The sequence below is a fragment of the Vulpes vulpes genome, chromosome 15, assembly GCF_048418805.1.
Source record: "Vulpes vulpes isolate BD-2025 chromosome 15, VulVul3, whole genome shotgun sequence".
Taxonomy (NCBI): Eukaryota; Metazoa; Chordata; class Mammalia; order Carnivora; family Canidae; genus Vulpes; species Vulpes vulpes.
In genome coordinates, this window is record NC_132794.1 from 98,717,547 (window position 1) to 98,736,511 (window position 18,965).

The window sequence follows — 18,965 nt, forward strand, 5'->3', positions numbered from 1 at the left end:
ATGCCATCCCACAAATGCGTGCACATACACACACACTAGATTTTTTTGTTTGTTTTTTTTTTTTTATTTATGATAGTCAGAGAGAGAGAGAGGCAGAGACACAGGCAGAGGGAGAAGCAGGCTCTATGCACTGGGAGCCTGACGTGGGATTCGATCCCGGGTCTCCAGGATCGCGCCCTGGGCCAAAGGCAGGCGCCAAACCGCTACACCACCCAGGGATCCCCACACTAGAGTTTTTTGGGAGTCACCAGCTCAAGAAAATACAAAATACACCAAGTTACTATGCTAATCAAGTTCTCACTCAGCTGGGTGATGGGCACTGAGGGGGTACTTGGCGGGATGAGCACTGGGTGTTACGCTATATGTTGGCAAATTGAACTCTAATAAAAAAAAATTTTTTTAAGTTCTCACTCAGGACTCTGGATTTGGGATTAAGGTTCTAGCTCAATCTGGTATCTTCAAAGTAAAAGATCAAGATATAAACGTGGGAACTGTCAGATGGACCCCTATTTACCATCTACCTTGTTGCCTAAGAAAGGAAGAAACTGATCTATGGCAAGAACTGAAACCCTCCCATCCCAGTTGTTCTTGGCCTCCTGCATTCCTGCCCTCAGTTTCCATGAGACACTCCATCTGAGGCCCTGACATTCCACAAGTCCAAAGACCACCATTCATAAGCTAGAGTTCTGCCAAAGCAGTGGCTCTGCCCATAAACCTTTATAAAGTCTTTTTATTTTTCAAAGGACCTCAAGGCAGTTTCTGCAACCTATAACTATTGGATCCTAGAGCACCAGCTGTATTTCCCACCATTGCTTAAGCCCTCCTTGGGCTTTTGCCATGGGAATTTGCCATGTTGTTTCTTCAAAGTACTCCAACCTTCCCCGCTTCTCTGCCTTTGCTCCTACTAATCTTCCCACCTAGAATCCTTTCCCCTTCCTCTATTTATCCAATTCTACCCATTCTTCAAAATCCAGTTCAAATGCGTTCCCTGCTCTTGAAGCCATCTGTCATCTTCCCTTTCACCCTCAAACTTCCACAGTGTTTTGTCCAGATTTTCTTGATGGCACTTCCACGTCCCACCTTGAATACAGACATGTCTCTACTCCAGTACTCAACTGTATGCTTCTTGAAAACAGGACCATTCTCATCTTTGTGTCATGTACCATATCTAGGGCAGTGCCTTGCATATAAGCAAAGGCTATAAAAAATATATATGTATAGATGAGTCTATGGAAGAATAATACTTTGTATATTCTTTGTATATTGTCTCATCCCTCTGAACAGTATTTTGTATACTGTCACATCCCTTTGTAAACCTGCAGTCCCATGACCATGGTATAGGCACTTAAACACTTGCTGACTCAGTGACCTAAAAGAGTAGATACTAGAATCCTTCCACCCTTCTGCCCTTCAGCCCCATCACATGCAGTCTCCACCTCTCTAAACCCAACTCCTCCCATATTTAGATCACTAGTGTTCTCAGAGGTAAAGGGCACTTACTGAGTTGCTTCCATCAAAGGTAATGGTAGGGGAGGAAGGAAAGGAGAAGGTAGTATTCAAAATTATTCCTAAAATCTGCTGGGGTACAGATCAAGACTACTTTCTGGCTGTTCTTCCAGCCATGTCAGAGGGATGGGAGGGATAGTCTGGACGGGGAGAAGGGAGGCAGGACAGGCAATTCTTATAAAGAAAGGGTGTGGCAAAAGAGATGGGGTAAAGTGTGTCAGCAACAGAAAGGCCCAGACCTCTGCCCCTTCATTTGTCCACTAACGCTTCCACAAGTTATTGAAAACTGAGTGCATTCACTGGAAATAACGGAGCCAGGGACAAATCCACAAGCATTCATGAGAGCCAACTAGACACAGGTCCCTGTGCTAAGCCTTGGAGGACATGCTCAGCTATAGACTGACAACTAGAATCCTACAAACACCCTGGGGATGAGGGAAAAGAATGAAAACAGAGTAGAGGCTGATGAGGTCCACCACTGGCCCATCTCCCTCAGTACCTGGTGGGCATCTCCCGATGGGATAATGTAGGCCTGGATCGGTTCTGTCACATACTCTGTGTTCCTCATGGCTTGTCGCAGCTGCCGAAGCAACTCTGAGGTTACCTTTGGAGCCATCCTGCCGTCTGCAAAAACAGGAGAGTTAGTTCCAAAACCAGCCTGCTCTATGCAACTCATGACTAGCTCAAAGAGAGCCCTAGAGACATACCTGCCAGCTGCCTCACCCCAGCTGCATCTTCAAACTGACCACCTCACCACCAGACCAAAACCAAAGGTCCCTAAAACTCTCAAGTTTATAGTTTTATATACCACTTCCAAACAGCCATTTGCGGCAAGTAAGTTGAGCTACTAATACTCATTTCCAAATTGATCAGTTACCCCTTTCACTTCCAGGACTATATTACAAAGAGATATATAAATGCACAAAGATACCTGTTTATCTTTGTAGTTTTTTTTTAAAAAGTGGAGGAAAATACATAACTAGGTAAATAAACTATAATACATATAATACATATAATAGTACACTAAAATCATTAAAAGGTACACAGACCAAAAAAAAAAAAAATTATACAGACCTGTATTTCACTTGCAAAGATTGAAAACAGATTATAAAATATGTATAGATCGTTCTTATTTAAAATTCCATATGTGTGGGGATCCCTGGGTGGCACAGTGGTTTGGCGCCTGCCTCTGGCCCAGGGCGCGATCCTGGAGACCCGGGATCAAATCCCACATCAGGCTCCCGGTGCATGGAGCCTGCTTCTCCCTCTGCCTATGTCTCTGCCTCTCTCTCTCTCTCTCTCTCTCTCTCTCTGTGACTATCATAAATAAATAAAAATTAAAAAAAATAAAAAATAAAAAATAAAATAAAATTCCGTATGTGTATATCCACAGAGAAGTTTCTAGAAGGCCAGTCACCCCAGTGTTAATGAATGGTTACCTTTGGACAGGGGGATTTTTTATTTTCTTTTTCTGGTATCTTACTGTTTAAGTTTGACTGCATTAAAAGAAGTATGTTTTATGTTTCAGTTAAATAGCCAACTATAGATGAAGAGTAGAAAGGTCAGACCACTACAAGTCAAGAGTCTAAGTCATGTGCTCTAGTGAATACTTACTATCAATTGGGTGTGCAACGTCAAGGAGAAGGGGACAGGCCTCAGTGGTCTGTGTTCACCTCTCTAAAATATGGTGAGAGCAGAGTAGATCCAAGGTTTCCAAACTGAGCCCTGAAAAAATCACAGGGGTCCCTAGGAGTCTATCCCAATAAAACTAGAGTTTTTTGAGACAGAGTCACCAGCTCAAGAAAATACAAAATAGAAACAGAAATATGAAAATCATTAAAAAGAAAATGTTAAATGTGGTCTTACTAGAATTCTTAAAATTTTACTAATTTCTAGGTACTCAGAGCATTGCATCGACTATTTCGATGTGATAAAGGCACAGATGACGCAAGCAGACTTTCAAATCACTTTAGTTAGTTCTTCAAAAAAATCTTTTCTCAGGATACCAGGGTGGCTCAGAGATTGAGCGTCTGCCTTCAGCTCAGGGTGTGATCCTGGAGTCCCGGGATCAAGTTCCACATCAGGCTCCCTCCATGGAGCCTGCTTCTCCCTCTGCCTATGTCTCTGCCTTCTCTCTGTGTCTCTCACAAATAAAATCTTTATTTTTTTTTTTTTTACAAATAAAATCTTTAAAAGAAAATCTTTTCTCAAAAAATATTGGTATCAGTGTACAGTTCTGATAAACCATACTGTATAGTAACTATAGATCTGACTAGATAAGGACTATATCTAACTATAGTCCCATGAGTTATAACAAAACAACTTCACAAAAAGCCAATTATAAAACAGCAACCATATTTTCCTAATCCCATATAGTGACACAAAACTATACTATTAGAATTCAAGTAGAATAATGAGTTTTTCCAGCTCATTTTTTAAATAGATTTTATTTTTTAGAAGAATTATAGATTCACAGCAAAACTGAGCAGAAAATAGAGTTCCTCTATACCTCCTTCCTCCCAACATACAAACATCCTCCCCCCCCCACCCCGCCCCACAATCAAGGCCACCGCCAATGGAACTAGAGAGCATTATGCTGAGTGAAATAAGTCAGCCAGAGAAAGGCAAATACCATATGATTTTCCTCAGATGTGGAATTTAAGAAATAAACATGAGGGGAGGGAGTAAGGAGAGGAAAACCAAGAAACAGACTCTTAACTATAGAGAAGATGGGTGAAAGGATGGCTTTTGGGGATTAAAGAGGGCACTTGTAAAAAAAAAAAAAAAGAGGGCACTTGTGGCAGCACCTGGCTGGCTCAGTAGTTGAGCGTCTGCCTTTGGCTCAACATGTGATCCCGGGGTCCTGGAATTGAGTCCCACATTGGGCTCCCCACAGGGAGCCTGTTTCTCCCTCTGCCTGTGTCTCAGCTTCCTTCTCTGTGTCTCTCATGAATAAATTAATAAAATCTTTAAAAAAAAAAAAAAAAAACAGGAGGGCACTTGTGATGAGCACCCAGTGTTCTAAGTGTTGAATCACTAAACTGTACACCTGAAACTAATATCACACTATATGTTAACTAACTGGAATTTAACTAAAAACTTGAGGGTAGCCCCGGTGGCTCAGTGGTTTAGCGCCTGCCTTCTGCCCAGGGCGTGATCCAGGAGACCCGGAATGGAGTCCCACATCAGGCTCCCTGCATGGAGCCTGCTTCTTCCTCTGCCTGTGTCTCTGCCCCTCTCTCTCTCTCTCTGTGTCTGTCATGAATAAATAAATTAAATCTTTAAAAAATAAATAAATATATATATATTTATATATTATTATATATATTATATATTATATATTATATATTATATATTATATATTAATATATATATTAAATCTTTAAAAAATATATATATATATATATAAACTTGAAAAAAATAAAATAAAATTTTTTAAAAGATCCCTCACCAGAGTGGTACATTTGTTGCTCCTGATGAACCCTCACTGACACATTATTATCCCCTTAAATCCATAGTTTGTATAAGAATTCACTCTTGGTGTGGTACATCCTATAGTTTTTTTTTTCATCCTATAGTTTTTGACAAATGCATAATGTCATGTATCCAATATTACAATATCACACAAAATAACTTAAGAGTTTTCATTGCCCGGGGATCCCTGAGTGGCTCAGCAGTTTAGTGCCTGCCTTTGGCCCAGGGCGCGATCCTGTAGTCCAGGGATCAAGTCCCGCATCAGGTTCCCAGCATGGAGCCTGCTTATCCCTCTGCCTGTGTCTCTGCCTGCCTCTCCCTCTCTCTCTCTCCCTCTCTCTCTCTCTCTATCATAAATAAATCAAAAAATAAAATAAAATAATTTTAAAAAGAAAAGTTTTCATTGCCTTAAAAATCCCCTCTGCTCAGTCTATTTAGCCCTCCCCTCACTGGCCCTCAACCCCTGAAAGTGACTCATCTGTTTATTGTCTTCATAGTTTTGCAAGTCAAATAGCTGGAATCCTATAACACACAGCCTTTGCAGATTGGCTTCTTTCACGAAGCAATATGTACTTAAGGTTCTTTTGGGTCTTTTCATGGTTTGATAGCTCATTTCTTTTTAGGGATAAATAATATTCCATTGCCTAGATAGACCAGTTTATTTATACATTCATTTACTAAAGGTCATCTTGGTTACTTCCAAGTTTTGGCCATTATGTACCAAGCTGCTATAAACATCCGTGTACAGGTTTTTGTGTGGACATAAGTTTCCAGCTCCTTTGGGTAAATACCAAGGAGCATGACTCCTGGATCATAAGGTAAGGATATATTTAGTTTTATAAGAAACTGCCAAACTGTCTTCCTAAGTGGTTGACCATTTGTATTCCTGCCATTAACGAATGAAAGTTCCCAATGCTCTACTTCCTCACCAGCATTTGTGCTGCCAGTGTTTCAGATTTTGCCAACTCATTTTTTTAAACAAATAAAAAATATTTTAACCAAAAATATCCTAGCATACAAAGCTGTAAGTAATGAAGAGTTACACTGGGGCCATTATATCTTCCAAGACTGACACCCTATAGCTTGAACTTGGCTAGGTATGGATCTTTCTAAGTTTCTTTTTCTTTAACATTTCCATCTGCTTCTTCTCCATCATTGCCAGCATCTGGAGCTACAGAAGTCTCCATCATTATGGTTACATCCAATAGACTCCCTTATGAGGCATCATACTGATCTTAGGACTCACTGAAAAAGTGCCTCATTCTCATTTTGCAAGGGTAGCTTCAACCACCAGCCTCAGAGCTCCATCTGAGTCTCCAAAGGACAGTACTTAGAGTCACTGGAAATGGTCCTATTCAATTTGAACAGGCATTAGTTCCTTGCATTAGAGCTAATTCTGAATACAGAGGAGCATCCTTTCCTTTTGTCTAATCTACTGAACCTGTAATTTCTCATCTAAGAAAGAGAGATCACAATGATCTGATCCAAACTAAGTTTATATGTCAATACCTCCAACTGGGTTCAAAATAAAGCCTATAGTGACCTTGCAAGCTTGCCAGCATCTGAAACTTTAGTATGACATTTTTCAGGGGTTTCAAATTGTATTTCTGAGCAAGTTATCATTAAAAAGAGCCAAGCCAAAAAGTAGACTTCCTTTGGAGCAGTATTTCAACCTTGGCTGCAAAACAGAAGTACCTGAGGGACTTCTAATAATTTAATTAGTCTGAAGTATAGGCTGGGCATCTGGAATTTTAAAGAGCAAAAACATGATAGAAGCCGATGTATTTTCTGTCAAGATCATTTATTTCCTTATAGAATTTGGTTTCTATTTGGGCATATGCTGACTTAAGGATTTTGATGGCACTGACTGGGTGTTTATCGCTCTATCGTGTGTATCAACATTATTGGTCACTGACTTCATTGACAAAATCAACAGAACCAATGGCAAGCACAAAATCCTCAACTACAAACTAAAAACCATCAAAGATGAAATGGAATTAGTCAAAGGTCTCCTTTGGTTCCTAGGCACCATAACCTGCCTCCTCACCAGCACATCCTGGCCTTCATCACCATCTCCTGCCTCATCATCTCCTTTTCCCGCTCCACTGGCCTCCTCAGAATCATCAGCACTGCAGGGTTACTCTACTACAGAATTTCACACTTCCTTAAAAAATGCCACCTGCCATAACTGCTGCCCCCGCCCCCCCCCCTCCTCCTTCACGCCCTTTGCATTTGGTTGGTGTCCTGGGTCAGAGGCAGCCACTTCTTTGTCACAAAGATATCTTTGTGTTTGATATGTGTCCCAATACCACAACCTACAGTTAGGACATGGTAAGCAGCAGTGGCAGCCATAGTAAAGGTGAAGAAGACAGTGACAGGCAATGGCCAAAGCAACGAGCTGTGGCCATGGAGGCAGCTTCACGGAGGTGGTGACAATGCGCCAAGGTGGCTTGGACAGCTGTAGCCACAAGCACCAACAGGCCGTGAAAGAGACTGAATGGATCAGGCGCTAGCTGAGGAGGGGACAAAGCTGACACCATTACAAGATCCAGCCATGGAGGTGGCAGTGGCTGAAAAAGCAACCAAGACAGAGGAGATGAAAAATCTTACAAGGATTAAATAGGTTACTATATACAAAGGCCTTAGAAACAGTGCTTGGCACATAGTAAATGTTATGTGTGTACAATTAATAGAGGTAGATACTAACTAACCCTGAAAGCAATGTGATAAATAGTACAACAGGTATGCATATTGCTTCTCCTTAAACTAGGGACATGTCATCATCATTCCTGAATCCACGTATTAAGCCCACCACCTAACACATGTGGATACTCACTCAAGGATGGCTGAGTGAATGTCCCAAATTCATGTCATGATCTTTCCAGACTCAATATAATCAACAGCAATGAATCTTCAGTGAAAGAAGCTATTAGAAGACGTCGTATTAACAGCATCTGCTCATTCCGCATTCTATCACTTTGAGAAATTTAGAAGCAGCCAAGAGTTAATCAGGGTGTGCTGGGAAGTAGGAAGCCAAGAGCAACAAGCCTAGTCCATGATGTAACATTAGCCCATACGCTGCCAGGTATTTTTAAATCATGCTTTAAAGAGAATGACTCATGTAAAAGTCTCTTGCATATGTGGGCCTGCTTTTAGAAATAGATTCCGAAACCTTGAGCCTTTATCATAAACAAAACTTTTCACTGCTTAGAAGTATATGAAAGGCACACCGTATTTATCTCACTGGGTGGGTAGGAGAAGTCAACTTCACAACATGTGTGAAAGTACCACCATGCACAGCATCGGGTACATTATAAAAGCTCAAGAAATATTATTTGAATCTATATCTGAAGCACCAGCTGGGTTTCTTACACGCCTTTTTGTAAGAATAGAAGGGGTTGGTTTACTCCAATTTCAGCATCTTAACACACACATAGATATCAGGCTGCTCTTCCAGCATCAATAGCTTTAGAGGCAGTGGTTTGTTTCTCTGTCTCACTGCTGAGGGAGGACCAAGGGCTTTACATACTTAAATGGTTCTCAAAATAACCCTTCCAAGGGAGGTTTCAGTATTCCCATTTTACAGATAAAGGAAAAGAGTTAAATACTTGCCCCATTCAACTCAATCATCAGGCACCAGGACCTAGTATCTATCTAACTCCCAAGTCTGTGCACTATTATACCATATTATCTGGAGGACGCTCTGCTACGCTCTCTTAAAGTATTCTAAGACCAACAGAATCGAAACAAGTGGATTCCAGTTTCCACGGGATCTGCAACCTCAAACAACTGATGGTCCCCGAACTTCTATTTCTTCAGACATACTAAAGAGAAGGTCTCTTTAAACTCTACATTTGATAATTCTATCACTGTTTCCTTTCCTTTACTTTTTTCCCCTTCCTTTTTCCTTCCTCTTCTCCTCCCTCCTAATATGGCCTAAAATATGTTGGATATATGTATCCATATTTTTAAAGAAAAGGAACCTAATTGCATGCAATTATAACACTGCTCTTCTATGGTTTATGAACTTCAAATAATCAAGTTTTCCAGTTGACTAAAAGTAAATGCTCCTGGGTACCCCAAAGAAAAGCACTAGCTTTCAAGGGATAGAAATACAGTAATATACCACTTTTCAGAATTCAAGTTTCTGGCAACCCAACAACACAACTAACCAGTTCTGGGAAGAGAGTATGGTTCCAGAAATTTTTCCCAAAAAGATTTTCCTGAATGCATAATTTATATAGCAGAGTAATATACTATAAAATTTTCTCATTTCAAAATCTTATGACAAAAATTGAAAGCCAATCTCTAAGGTAGTAATAAAAGTTTATGTTAGAGACAGGAAAAACTAGAATAGTGCTTTTGGGGGAAGGGGTACAGGGTGGAGGTGGGCAGAGGGAGGAAAAGGAGAGAGTCTGGAGTCTAATGCAGGGCTCCATCTCACGACCCTAAGATCATGACCTGAGCCAAAATCAAGAGTCAGACACTTAACCAACTGAGACACCCAGGCACCTCTAGACCCTAGAACAGGGTATTTTCAATAATAACCTATGTACTCCTCAACCACTACCACTTAATCACCAAAAATAGGAAATATGAAAATTATAATTCTCTTAACTTATTACCTTAAAAAAGTGGCAAATATATACAAAAACAACTAGCTAGAACCCAAAGGATAAAATGGTTTTTAATTTCCAGATTTCTGTCCCCTCGGTCCCAGCCATGAGCAATTATTAATCCTTTACCCTCTCTTCTCTCCCAACTTGGGATTAGGGTACAGGGACCTAAAATTCTTTTCAGACTCCCATCTAATTAATAGGCAAAATTATTACCTGTTTCCACACCTGGGTCTCCTGAGTGTGTCACTTCGTTAGGCTCAATTATTCTTAAATTTCTCAGCTGAAAATCCTGGTGATTTGCCCTTAAGAAGAGAAAGAACAGATATTGCAGACTTTGACCATAGGAAATGTGGCAAAGCTTAGTTAGAGGATATCTACTTGACTTAGCAATTTTCCTTCGTGAGTCAGAAGGACTCTCACCCCGGTATCATAACGAAATAAGTAAAAGTTTCAGATAAAACTTGCAACTACAACAGCACCATGGTAGGCAAACCTTCTCATATCTAACCTCTAATTCCTGAATTCTCTTCAGCTATGTCTAATCTCCTAAGCAGTCTAAAAAGCTTTTGTTTGCAATGACTGGTTTTTTTTACATGTATAAATTCTGTTTGGTTCTCTTTAAATTTGACTGCTCTTTCTTCATGGTGTCTCATTCTTTCACTATGGTTCCTATTCTTTCTCTCAGCTTTAATTATTTGGGGCCTTTATAATTCATTTCAGACTTTCCATTAGAAGGTCTGGGGATGGTTAATCTTCAATTTGCTGGGTCTGATGGCTCCCTCTTAGTAAGCTATTCCTTGTGTGTTTTGTAATCTTTTATTAAGAGCTTATCTTCAGGGATCCCTGGGTGGCGCAGTGGTTTGGCGCCTGCCTTTGGCCCAGGGCGCGATCCTGGAGACCCAGGATCGAATCCCACATCGGGCTTCGGGTGCATGGAGCCTGCTTCTCCCTCTGCCTGTGTCTCTGCCTCTCTCTCTCTCTCTCTGTGACTATCATAAATAAATAAATAATTTAAAAAAAAAAAAAAGAGCTTATCTTCAGGGCAGCCCTGGTGGCTCAGCGATTTAGAGCCACCTATGGCCCAGGGCCTGATCCTAGAGACCCAGGATCGAATCCCATGTCAAGATCCCTGCATGGAGCCTGCTTCTCCCTCTGCCTGTGTCTCTGCCTCTCTCTCTCTCCCCTCTGTGTATTCTCATGAATAAATAAATTAAATCTTTAAAAAAAAAAAAAAAGAGCTTATCTTCAGTTGAGACTACTTCATCTATGAAAATCAGACATGTCCTAGATTGTGTGAGCACTACTGTCACTGTTGTTTGCTTATGAGACTAATTTCCACTTTCTTCGATAGGAGATTTACACACAGGTCTCCAATCAGCATACAGGATAGTCTGATGCCCTGGACCCCAGGTATGAAGGCCTATAGAGTCTAATAACCTCCTCAGGCTCAGCTTACTAGCTACCATTCAAGCTTTAAGTTCCTCTAAATTTCTGGCACCTGAGGATTTCTCTCTTTCAAGTCCATTCAGTCAACAAATATTCATTGAGACTCTCCTATACAATCCAGGCACTCTAGACACAACAGTGAACAAAACAGACACCATCACTGATCTCAGGAGTTTTAGAAGGGTGTGTGGTAGGGGCTAGAGGATGCTAAAAAGAGGAGGATCCAGGAAGAGAGGCAAAAGATACAAAACAAGAATATGTTCTATCAGGGGGTATGCATTCTATGAAAAGAAGTAAAGCAGAGCAAGAGGAAGACTGTCAGGGAGTTAAGGTGAAAGGTGATTTTATATGGGTTTTCTAGGCAAGGTCTCTTTGCTAATAGATGATATTTTAGCAGAGTCCTAAAAATCAAGTCATGTGAATGTCTAAGAAAGGAACATTCTAGAAAAGGGGAATAGTAAGTACAAAGGTCCTAAGGCAGGAGTATGCCTGGTATACATCAGAGAAAGCAAGAAGGCCAGTGTGGTTGCATGTGCTAGCAGATGAGGAGGTAAGTGGTTAAGAGATAAGATCTGAGAGGCAACAAGGAGCCTCTTACTGGTTATACAAAGAGTTTGGATTTTACTCAGTTATGAAGTTAAAAGTAATTTTGTTATAATTTTACCACATTTTTATAGTAAAGGGAGAAGAGCCCGCATTAGCTCAGTCTACGACACAGCCAGAACCAGAAGACCAGACATTTTCACCAATCACTCCAGACCTGTTCTCGGAGAATTTAATTGTGTGGGCAGAATGAAATGTTCTACTTTAATTTTGTTGGACAGAATGAGATATTCTTTATTGAAAGAATCATATATTCTTTCATTAAAAAGTAAAACAAACCAATATCTCTTATAAATATAAGTGCAAATATCCTTAAGAAAATACTAGCAAAACTGAATCCAGTAACATATAAAAAGGATCATACATCATCACCAAATGGGCTTTATCCTAGGAATGAAAGACTGATTCAACATATAAAAATTAATGTAATAAATAATATCAACAGAATAAAGAATAAAAACTACATGACTACCCCAATAGACAGAAAAAGCATTTTGACAAGATCTAACACCTCTTCATGATAAAAGTACTCATTAAAGGGAAGAAGAGAAATTCTTCAACTTGATCGTGAATATTACAAAAATTCACAGCTAATATCTTTAATATAAAAAGGCTGAATGTTTCTCCTGTAAGATCAAGAACAAGAACAGAGATGTCCAATATTTCTATTTTAAGTCAACATTGTACTGGAGGTTCTATCCAGAGCAATTAGGCAAAAACTGACATAGAAAGCATCTAGATTAGAAAAGAAGTAAAGGGACGTCTGGGTGGCTCAGTGGTTGAGTATCGGCCTTCGGCTAAGGGTGTGATCCCAGTGTCCTAGGATCGAGTCCCAAGTTGGGCTCCTTGCATGGAGCCTACTTCACCTGTTTCCACCCCTCTCTCTGCCTCTCTTTGTGTCTCTGATGAATAAATAAATAAAATCTTAAAAAAAAAAAAGTAAAATTATGTCTACTTGCAAAGGGCATTTTATCTTCAAATAGAAAATCCTAAAGAATCTACCCAAAAAAGTTAGAATAAACAAACTCATCAAGACTGAAGGCTAAAAATATACAATAATAAATTTTTTTCTAAATACTTAAAATGAACAATCCAAAAATGGAATTAAGAAAAGTTCATTTGGGGGATCCCTGGGTGGCGCAGCGGTTTGGCGCCTGCCTTTGGCCCAGGGCGCGATCCTGGAGACCCGGGATCGAATCCCACATCGGGCTCCCGGTGCATGGAGCCTGCTTCTCCCTCTGCTTATGTCTCTGTCTCTCTCTCTCTCTCTCTCTCTCTGTGACTATCATAAACAAACAAATAAATAAATAAATAAATAGAAAAGAAAAGAAAAGTTCATTTGGGCAGCCCAGGTGGCTCAGCGGTTTAGCGCCGCCTTCAGCCCAGGGCGTGATCCTGGAGACCCGGGATCGAGTCCCACTTCGGGATCCCTGCATGGAGTCTGCTTCTCCCTCTGCCTGTCTCTCTCTCTCTCTCTCTCTCTCTCTCTCTGTGTCTCTCATGAATAAATAAAATCTTAAAAAAAAAAAAAAAAAGAAAAGTTCATTTACAAAAGTATCAAAGGAAGTATCTAGGAATAAATTTAACAAAATAGATGTCAAACTTATACTCTGGGGACATCTGGGTGGCTTAGTGGTTGAAGGTCTGCCCTGAGCTCAGGGCGTGATCCTGGGATCCGGGATTGAGTCCCACATCAGGCTCCCCACAGGGGCTTGCTTCTCCCTCTGCCTATGTCTCGGCTTCTGTCTCTGTGTCTCTCACGAATGAATGGATAAAATCTTTAAAAAAAAAAAAAATTCAGCTAGTTTGTATGCAGAAATTGACAAAGAGATCCTGAAATTCATATGAGAATGCAATCCAGGAAGCCAAATCAATATTGAAAAAGAACAAAGTTGGAGGATTCATCCTTCCTGATGTCAAAACTAATAAAATATACTAACCAAGACAGTGTGGTATTAGCAAAAGGACAGACTTATATATCAATGAAATAGAATTAGTTCAGAAATAAACCCTCACATTTACTGTCAATTTTTGACATGGTGCCAAAACTATTCAATGGAGGAAAAAATAGTCTCTTCAACAAATAATGCTGGGACAACTAGATATCCATATGCAAAAGAATGAAGGTGAACCTCTACCCTCACACCATATATAAAAATTAACTCAAGGGACGCCTGGGTGGCTCAGTGGTTGAGCACCTGCTCCTGGCTCAGGGCGTGATCCGCAGTCTCAGGATCAAGTCCCACATCAGGCTCCCTGCCTAGAGCCTGCTTCTCTCTCTCTGCCTATGTCTCTGCCTTTCTTTCTCTGTGTCTTTCATGAATAAATAAATAAAATCTTTTTAAAAATTTAACTCAAAATAGATCATAGACATAAATGTTTTCCCAGAATACATAGACAGAAATCTGCCTGCCCCTGGAGCAGGCAATGATTTCTTCAATATGACATCAAAAAACATAAGCAAAAAAAAGCATAAGCAACTAAAGAAAATAGATACACTGGACTTCATTATTAAAGACTTCTGTACTTCAAAGGATACCATCAAGAAAGTAAAAAGACAACTTATGAAACGAGAGAAAATATTTGCAACTCATATCTGATAAGAGTCTAACATCCAGAGTATATAAAGAACTATTACAACTCAACAATAAAAAGACTACCCAATTTTTAAATGGTCAAGGGTTTCTGAACAGACATTTCTACAAAGAGGATATACAAATAGCTCATGAGCACATGAAAAGATTTTCAACATCTTTATCCATTAGGGAAATGCAAATCAAAACCACAGTGAGATATAATTTCACATTCACTAGGAAAGTTATAATACAAAAAAATAGACAATAACAAGTATGGGTAAGGATATGGAAAAACTGGAACCCTCAGACATTGCTGGTGGGAATACAAAATGGTATAGTGACTTTGGAAAACAATCCAGCATTCTCCAAGAAGTTAAATAAAGAGTTATCCTATGACCCAGCAATTGCAGTCCTAGGTGTGGGAAACTGAAAACAAAAGTCCACATAAAAACTTGTATACAAATGTTCATAGCAGCATACTCCTAATATCCAAAACACAGAAACAACCCAAACGTCCATCAACCGAAGAATGGATAAATCAGTGGTCTATCCATACAATGCAATATTATTTGGCAATTAAAAGGAATCAAGTACTGATAACCTGCTGCAACATAGTAAACTTTGAAAACATTTTATGTTGAGTGAAAAAAGCCAGTCACAGAAGACCATATTTGTATTAATCTATTTTTTTTTTAAGATTTTGTTTATTTATTCATGAGAGACACAGAGAGAGACAGGCAGAAACACAGGCAGAGGGAGAAGCAGGCTCCATGCAGGGAGCCCGATGTGGGACTCAATCCTGGGACTCCAGGGTCACGCCCTGAGCCGAAGGCAGAGGCTTAACCTCTGAGCCACCCAGGTGTCCCTGTATTAATCCATATGCAATGTCCAGAAGATGCAAATCCATAGACACAGAAGGTAGACTGGCAATTGCCTAGAGCTGGGGTGAAGCTGAGGGAAATGAGGAATGCCCGCTAACATGTACATGGTTTCTTCTGGCAGGGGAATAAAGATGTCCCAAAACACTGTGGTGATGGTTGTACAACTCTTGAGAATATTCTAAAAACCACTGAAATGGCAGAATTTTAAAAGGTGAATTGTGTGGTACATGAATTCTATCTCAATAAAGTTGTTGTAATATTTTACAAAGTAACCTCTTGTTTTTGGGCAGAGATCCATGTCGCATGGTCACCTGGCAAGTTGCTGGTTTTCCTTGACTTCATATTTTCACCTTTACAAGACGGTGAGCCAAGGAAGTTGGTTTCTCTATACATTTGGCAGTTAACTGGTCCCCGTGACTAATGAGGATACAGGACAAGAGAGTTGGAGGGAAGTTATTCAGAAGTAGCTCTATTCGTTCACTTTAAAAGAGAACAAAGATAACTTGCCACAGGCCACATACCTCAGCTGCAAAGCCATAATAAGAAATCAGGTCTGACAGGTGATGCTCATGGAGAACTTGAAGTAAAGCTCTCTCCCTTAGCATCACTACCTCCACCCTCCTGTCAGGATCATGAAGGAAGCTAAACATGAAGCAGTTAAACATGACAGTTTTTCTGCTCCTGTGATACCCTGATCTCTGAATCCAAGATCCAGCCACCCTACAGATGCCTGGGTGGCTCAGCGGTTGAGAGTCGCCCTTTGGCTCAGGGCACGATCCTGCGGTCCCGGGGTAAGAATCCTGCATCCGGCTTCCTGCATGGAGCCTGCTTTTCCTTCTGCCTCTGTCTCTGTCTCTGTCTCTGTCTGTCTCTCATGAATAAATAAATAAAATCTTAAAAAAAAAAAAAAAATCCAGCCACCCTTCACTTAACTTGGACAGACACATTCTCAGGCCTCGCAGCTGCAGCAGGGCTACCATGAGAGGTTAGAGATACAAGGTACCTCAGGTACCAACTCAGCTCCCTCCTCTAGACAAACTGAGGAACAGAGATCAAAGGACTCGCTCAAAGCCTCACAGCTAGGTGGTGACAGGGCTAGTCTAGAACCACAGCCAAGGCCTCCCAACATCCAGCACAGCGCTCTTCCCCTTCCCAGGACTTCTTCCGCCTACACCTTCTCAACATCATAACGTGGGTAAGGGAAAGGAAGTGTGCAGAGAACTGCCTGCTCGACCTTTGCATCAGGTAGGCAGGGCACATCTTTCTCCCTCTCTCTTCTCTTTTCTTTTTTTTTTTTTTTATTTATTTTTTTTTTTTTATTTTATTTATGATAGTCACAGAGAGAAAGAGAGGCAGAGACACAGACGGAGGAAGAAGCAGGCTCCATGCACCGGGAGCCCGATGTGGGATTCGATCCCGGGTCTCCAGGATCGCGCCCTGGGCCAAAGGCAGGCGCCAAACCGCTGCGCCACCCAGGGATCCCTCTCTTTTCTTTAAAATAAAGAAATCCCAGCAGGGGCGTGCTTACCGGCACCCTGACCCTCAGTCCACAATGAGAATCATATGTGTCTATCACACGCAGGATGGGGCAAAACAAGCACCGAGTTGCTCAATCACACCTCAGGAGTTCAGATAAGAGTAGATTGAAACAAGTTTTAGGGTATGTAGTGGGAAACGTGGTCTTTTCCTACCCCAAATCCATCCCTCCCTCTTTTGGTCAAAGCACAATGGTTTCTATCTGAGACTGTCCCGTCTCTTTCAGCCTACAGAGTTGGGATGAATGTCATCCCCTCACCCACCAAGTTCTGGGACCCAGGCCTGGACAATCTATCCCTGGGACCACACAACTGGTTCAGGAATAAACATACGGTCAAATCAGCCCCCTGGAAATCAGATCTGGGGTTTGCGCTCCAACCATTAAGAAAGAGGGCTCTATTTCTGCTGGGGCTGCCAACACAGAACGGGCATACCTCCCATAAGGAGAAAGTTGGCCTGAGAACGAAGCCAACAGTTAGGAAATTGGAGCCGAAGAGAGGCCAAGACTGATGCCAGGGTTGGTCTCCTGGACTCAGTTGCACTAGAGGCCAGCTCAACCTCTTTTTACCTAAGTCCATTTTACCTGAACTGCAAGAAGTTCTCATGCTTACACTGAATAGCCCTCAAATTCTGCCACAAGGGGAAGGGCCTGGGGCAAAAGGCTTGCCGGTCCCTCAGTTGCCTTCTGTGTGTGACAAGGAAGCTCTGCCAGCAGATGCTCAAAGACCCTCCTGCCCCCCAAAATACTGTGATTCTATAAACCTACTCTTGGTCCACGGATGTGCCTAGGATCTAACTCATCCTTATCCACTTGCCTAACCCCATTTCCAGCACTTAACACAGGGGGCAACTCCTTCCACACCAGGATGGCCACACCTCCCCCCATCCTTCCACAAGATAGGTCTGGTTCTCTACCCATCCCAAACATCCCATCCCAGCAAGGCCAAGGCCAGGTCAAGGTCAGCTTGGGATCTGTCCACTCACAATCACTAATACAAGCCATGGTCTGTGTTCAGCAAGTGAGCCTGGCCATCCTGCCAAGGGTAGTCACCAAGTCCCACCTGAGCTGAGCACGGCTGATCCCTGATCCCGTGTGGAACGCCAGGGATCTTTGCTTCCGGCCTTTGTGATCTCCCAACATTGCTCTGTCTCCCACTTTGTTAGCTGCTGTAATAAGCATACCCTAGGTGGGCGGGGGGGTGCATAGGCTGAAATGTGTCTGAGACCAGGAGTTTATCCTTCCCAGCTCCCTGTGCCCAGGGAGAGCCCAGGGAGAGCCCAGGGCGCGTTCCTGGCGGGCTCTTCCTAGAGGTTATGACACAGTATTCCCTTACACAGCCACTGAAACCATCTGATGGGGATGGGCCCGCAGGTCCCTATCCTCCTGGCGGTGGCAAGTGAGTAAGGCGAGCTGCTGGTGTCCGTACTGTCAGGGCTGTAACCTCAAGATTACAGTCCACGGGAGGAGGGGAGAAGGCAGGGGCTCACCCATTCCCAGGACCCCCGGAGGCGCCCGGAGGGGCCAACTTCCTGCAAGAGCGGGGCCTTCCAGCCAGGCCTGGGGAGGAGGTGGGCCACGGCCGCCGCCCCTCGGGCCGAGCGCCGCAGCTCCGCGGGCACAGGCGTCCACGGGCCGGTATCCGGCTGCCCGAGGGCGCCCGCGGCCCTCCAAAAACGGCCCGGAACTTGCCCGGCCGCACGACTCCCTCCCGCTGCTCCCGCTCGGGGGGCTCCCGCACGCCGCGGCCTCCTCCAGACCGCGATGCGCCGCCTGCGGCTGCTCACCCTCTAGGTCCTGCCCTCCGGGGCTGCAGCCTGCGCGCCCGGGCCCCGGGGCCCGCGCCCTGCCCAGATGCCGGCTCCCGGGCAGGTCCCTCACCTTACTCGCGGTGCCTTTCTGGAGGCTGCCATTCGGCGGTGACGTGCCCCGGCCCACGTCAGGGCAGCGCACACCAGCTGATCACCCGGGGAAGCGCAGGAAGCAGGAGGGCCGGCGCGCACGCTGCGAGCGCGCGAGCCCAGCGGCCACGCCCCCTTCTGTGGCGTGCGCTCGCGCCGCGCCCCGCCCCGCCCACCGCAGGCCACGCCCACCGCAGGGCCCGCCCACCGCAGGCCACGCCCACCGCAGGCCACGCCCACCCGGGGCTCCGCGGGCGCCGGGGGCGGGTCTGCGCTTCCACCGCCGCAGGCTTAGCCCCTTGGCCTGCAGGGGGGGAGGCTGGAGGCCGTGCCGCGCGGCGTCGTTCCTGTGGATTTTTCTCGGTGTTCGCCCCAGAGAAGAAAGAGGGGCTTTGCCGGCGGGAGGGGCTGAGGCGCGAAGAGCT

The 18,965-nt window shown here is 43.2% G+C and overlaps 1 protein-coding gene across 12 annotated transcripts in view; it reads right to left on the reverse strand.

The window, feature by feature from the left end:
• The window catches only part of XPNPEP1 (X-prolyl aminopeptidase 1), a 55,685-nt gene extending 36,954 nt beyond the window's left edge, over nucleotides 1-18,731 (reverse strand). Inside the window, exons 1-5 of one of the 12 annotated variants that reach the window (XM_072739966.1) lie at nucleotides 18,521-18,615; nucleotides 9,813-9,901; nucleotides 7,817-7,956; nucleotides 3,121-3,231; nucleotides 2,006-2,130 (exon numbers count right to left, since the gene is read on the reverse strand). In XM_072739966.1, coding sequence (XP_072596067.1) covers nucleotides 2,006-2,122 — 117 coding nt within the window. In that variant the 5' untranslated portion in view covers nucleotides 2,123-2,130; nucleotides 3,121-3,231; nucleotides 7,817-7,956; nucleotides 9,813-9,901; nucleotides 18,521-18,615. Of the gene's footprint in view, nucleotides 1-2,005; nucleotides 2,131-3,120; nucleotides 3,232-7,816; nucleotides 7,957-9,812; nucleotides 9,902-18,426 lie in introns of all 12 variants that reach the window. The other 11 variants (XM_072739962.1, XM_072739963.1, XM_072739968.1 and 8 more) reach the window with 11 other exon arrangements.
• Nucleotides 18,732-18,965: the final 234 nt, after the last annotated feature.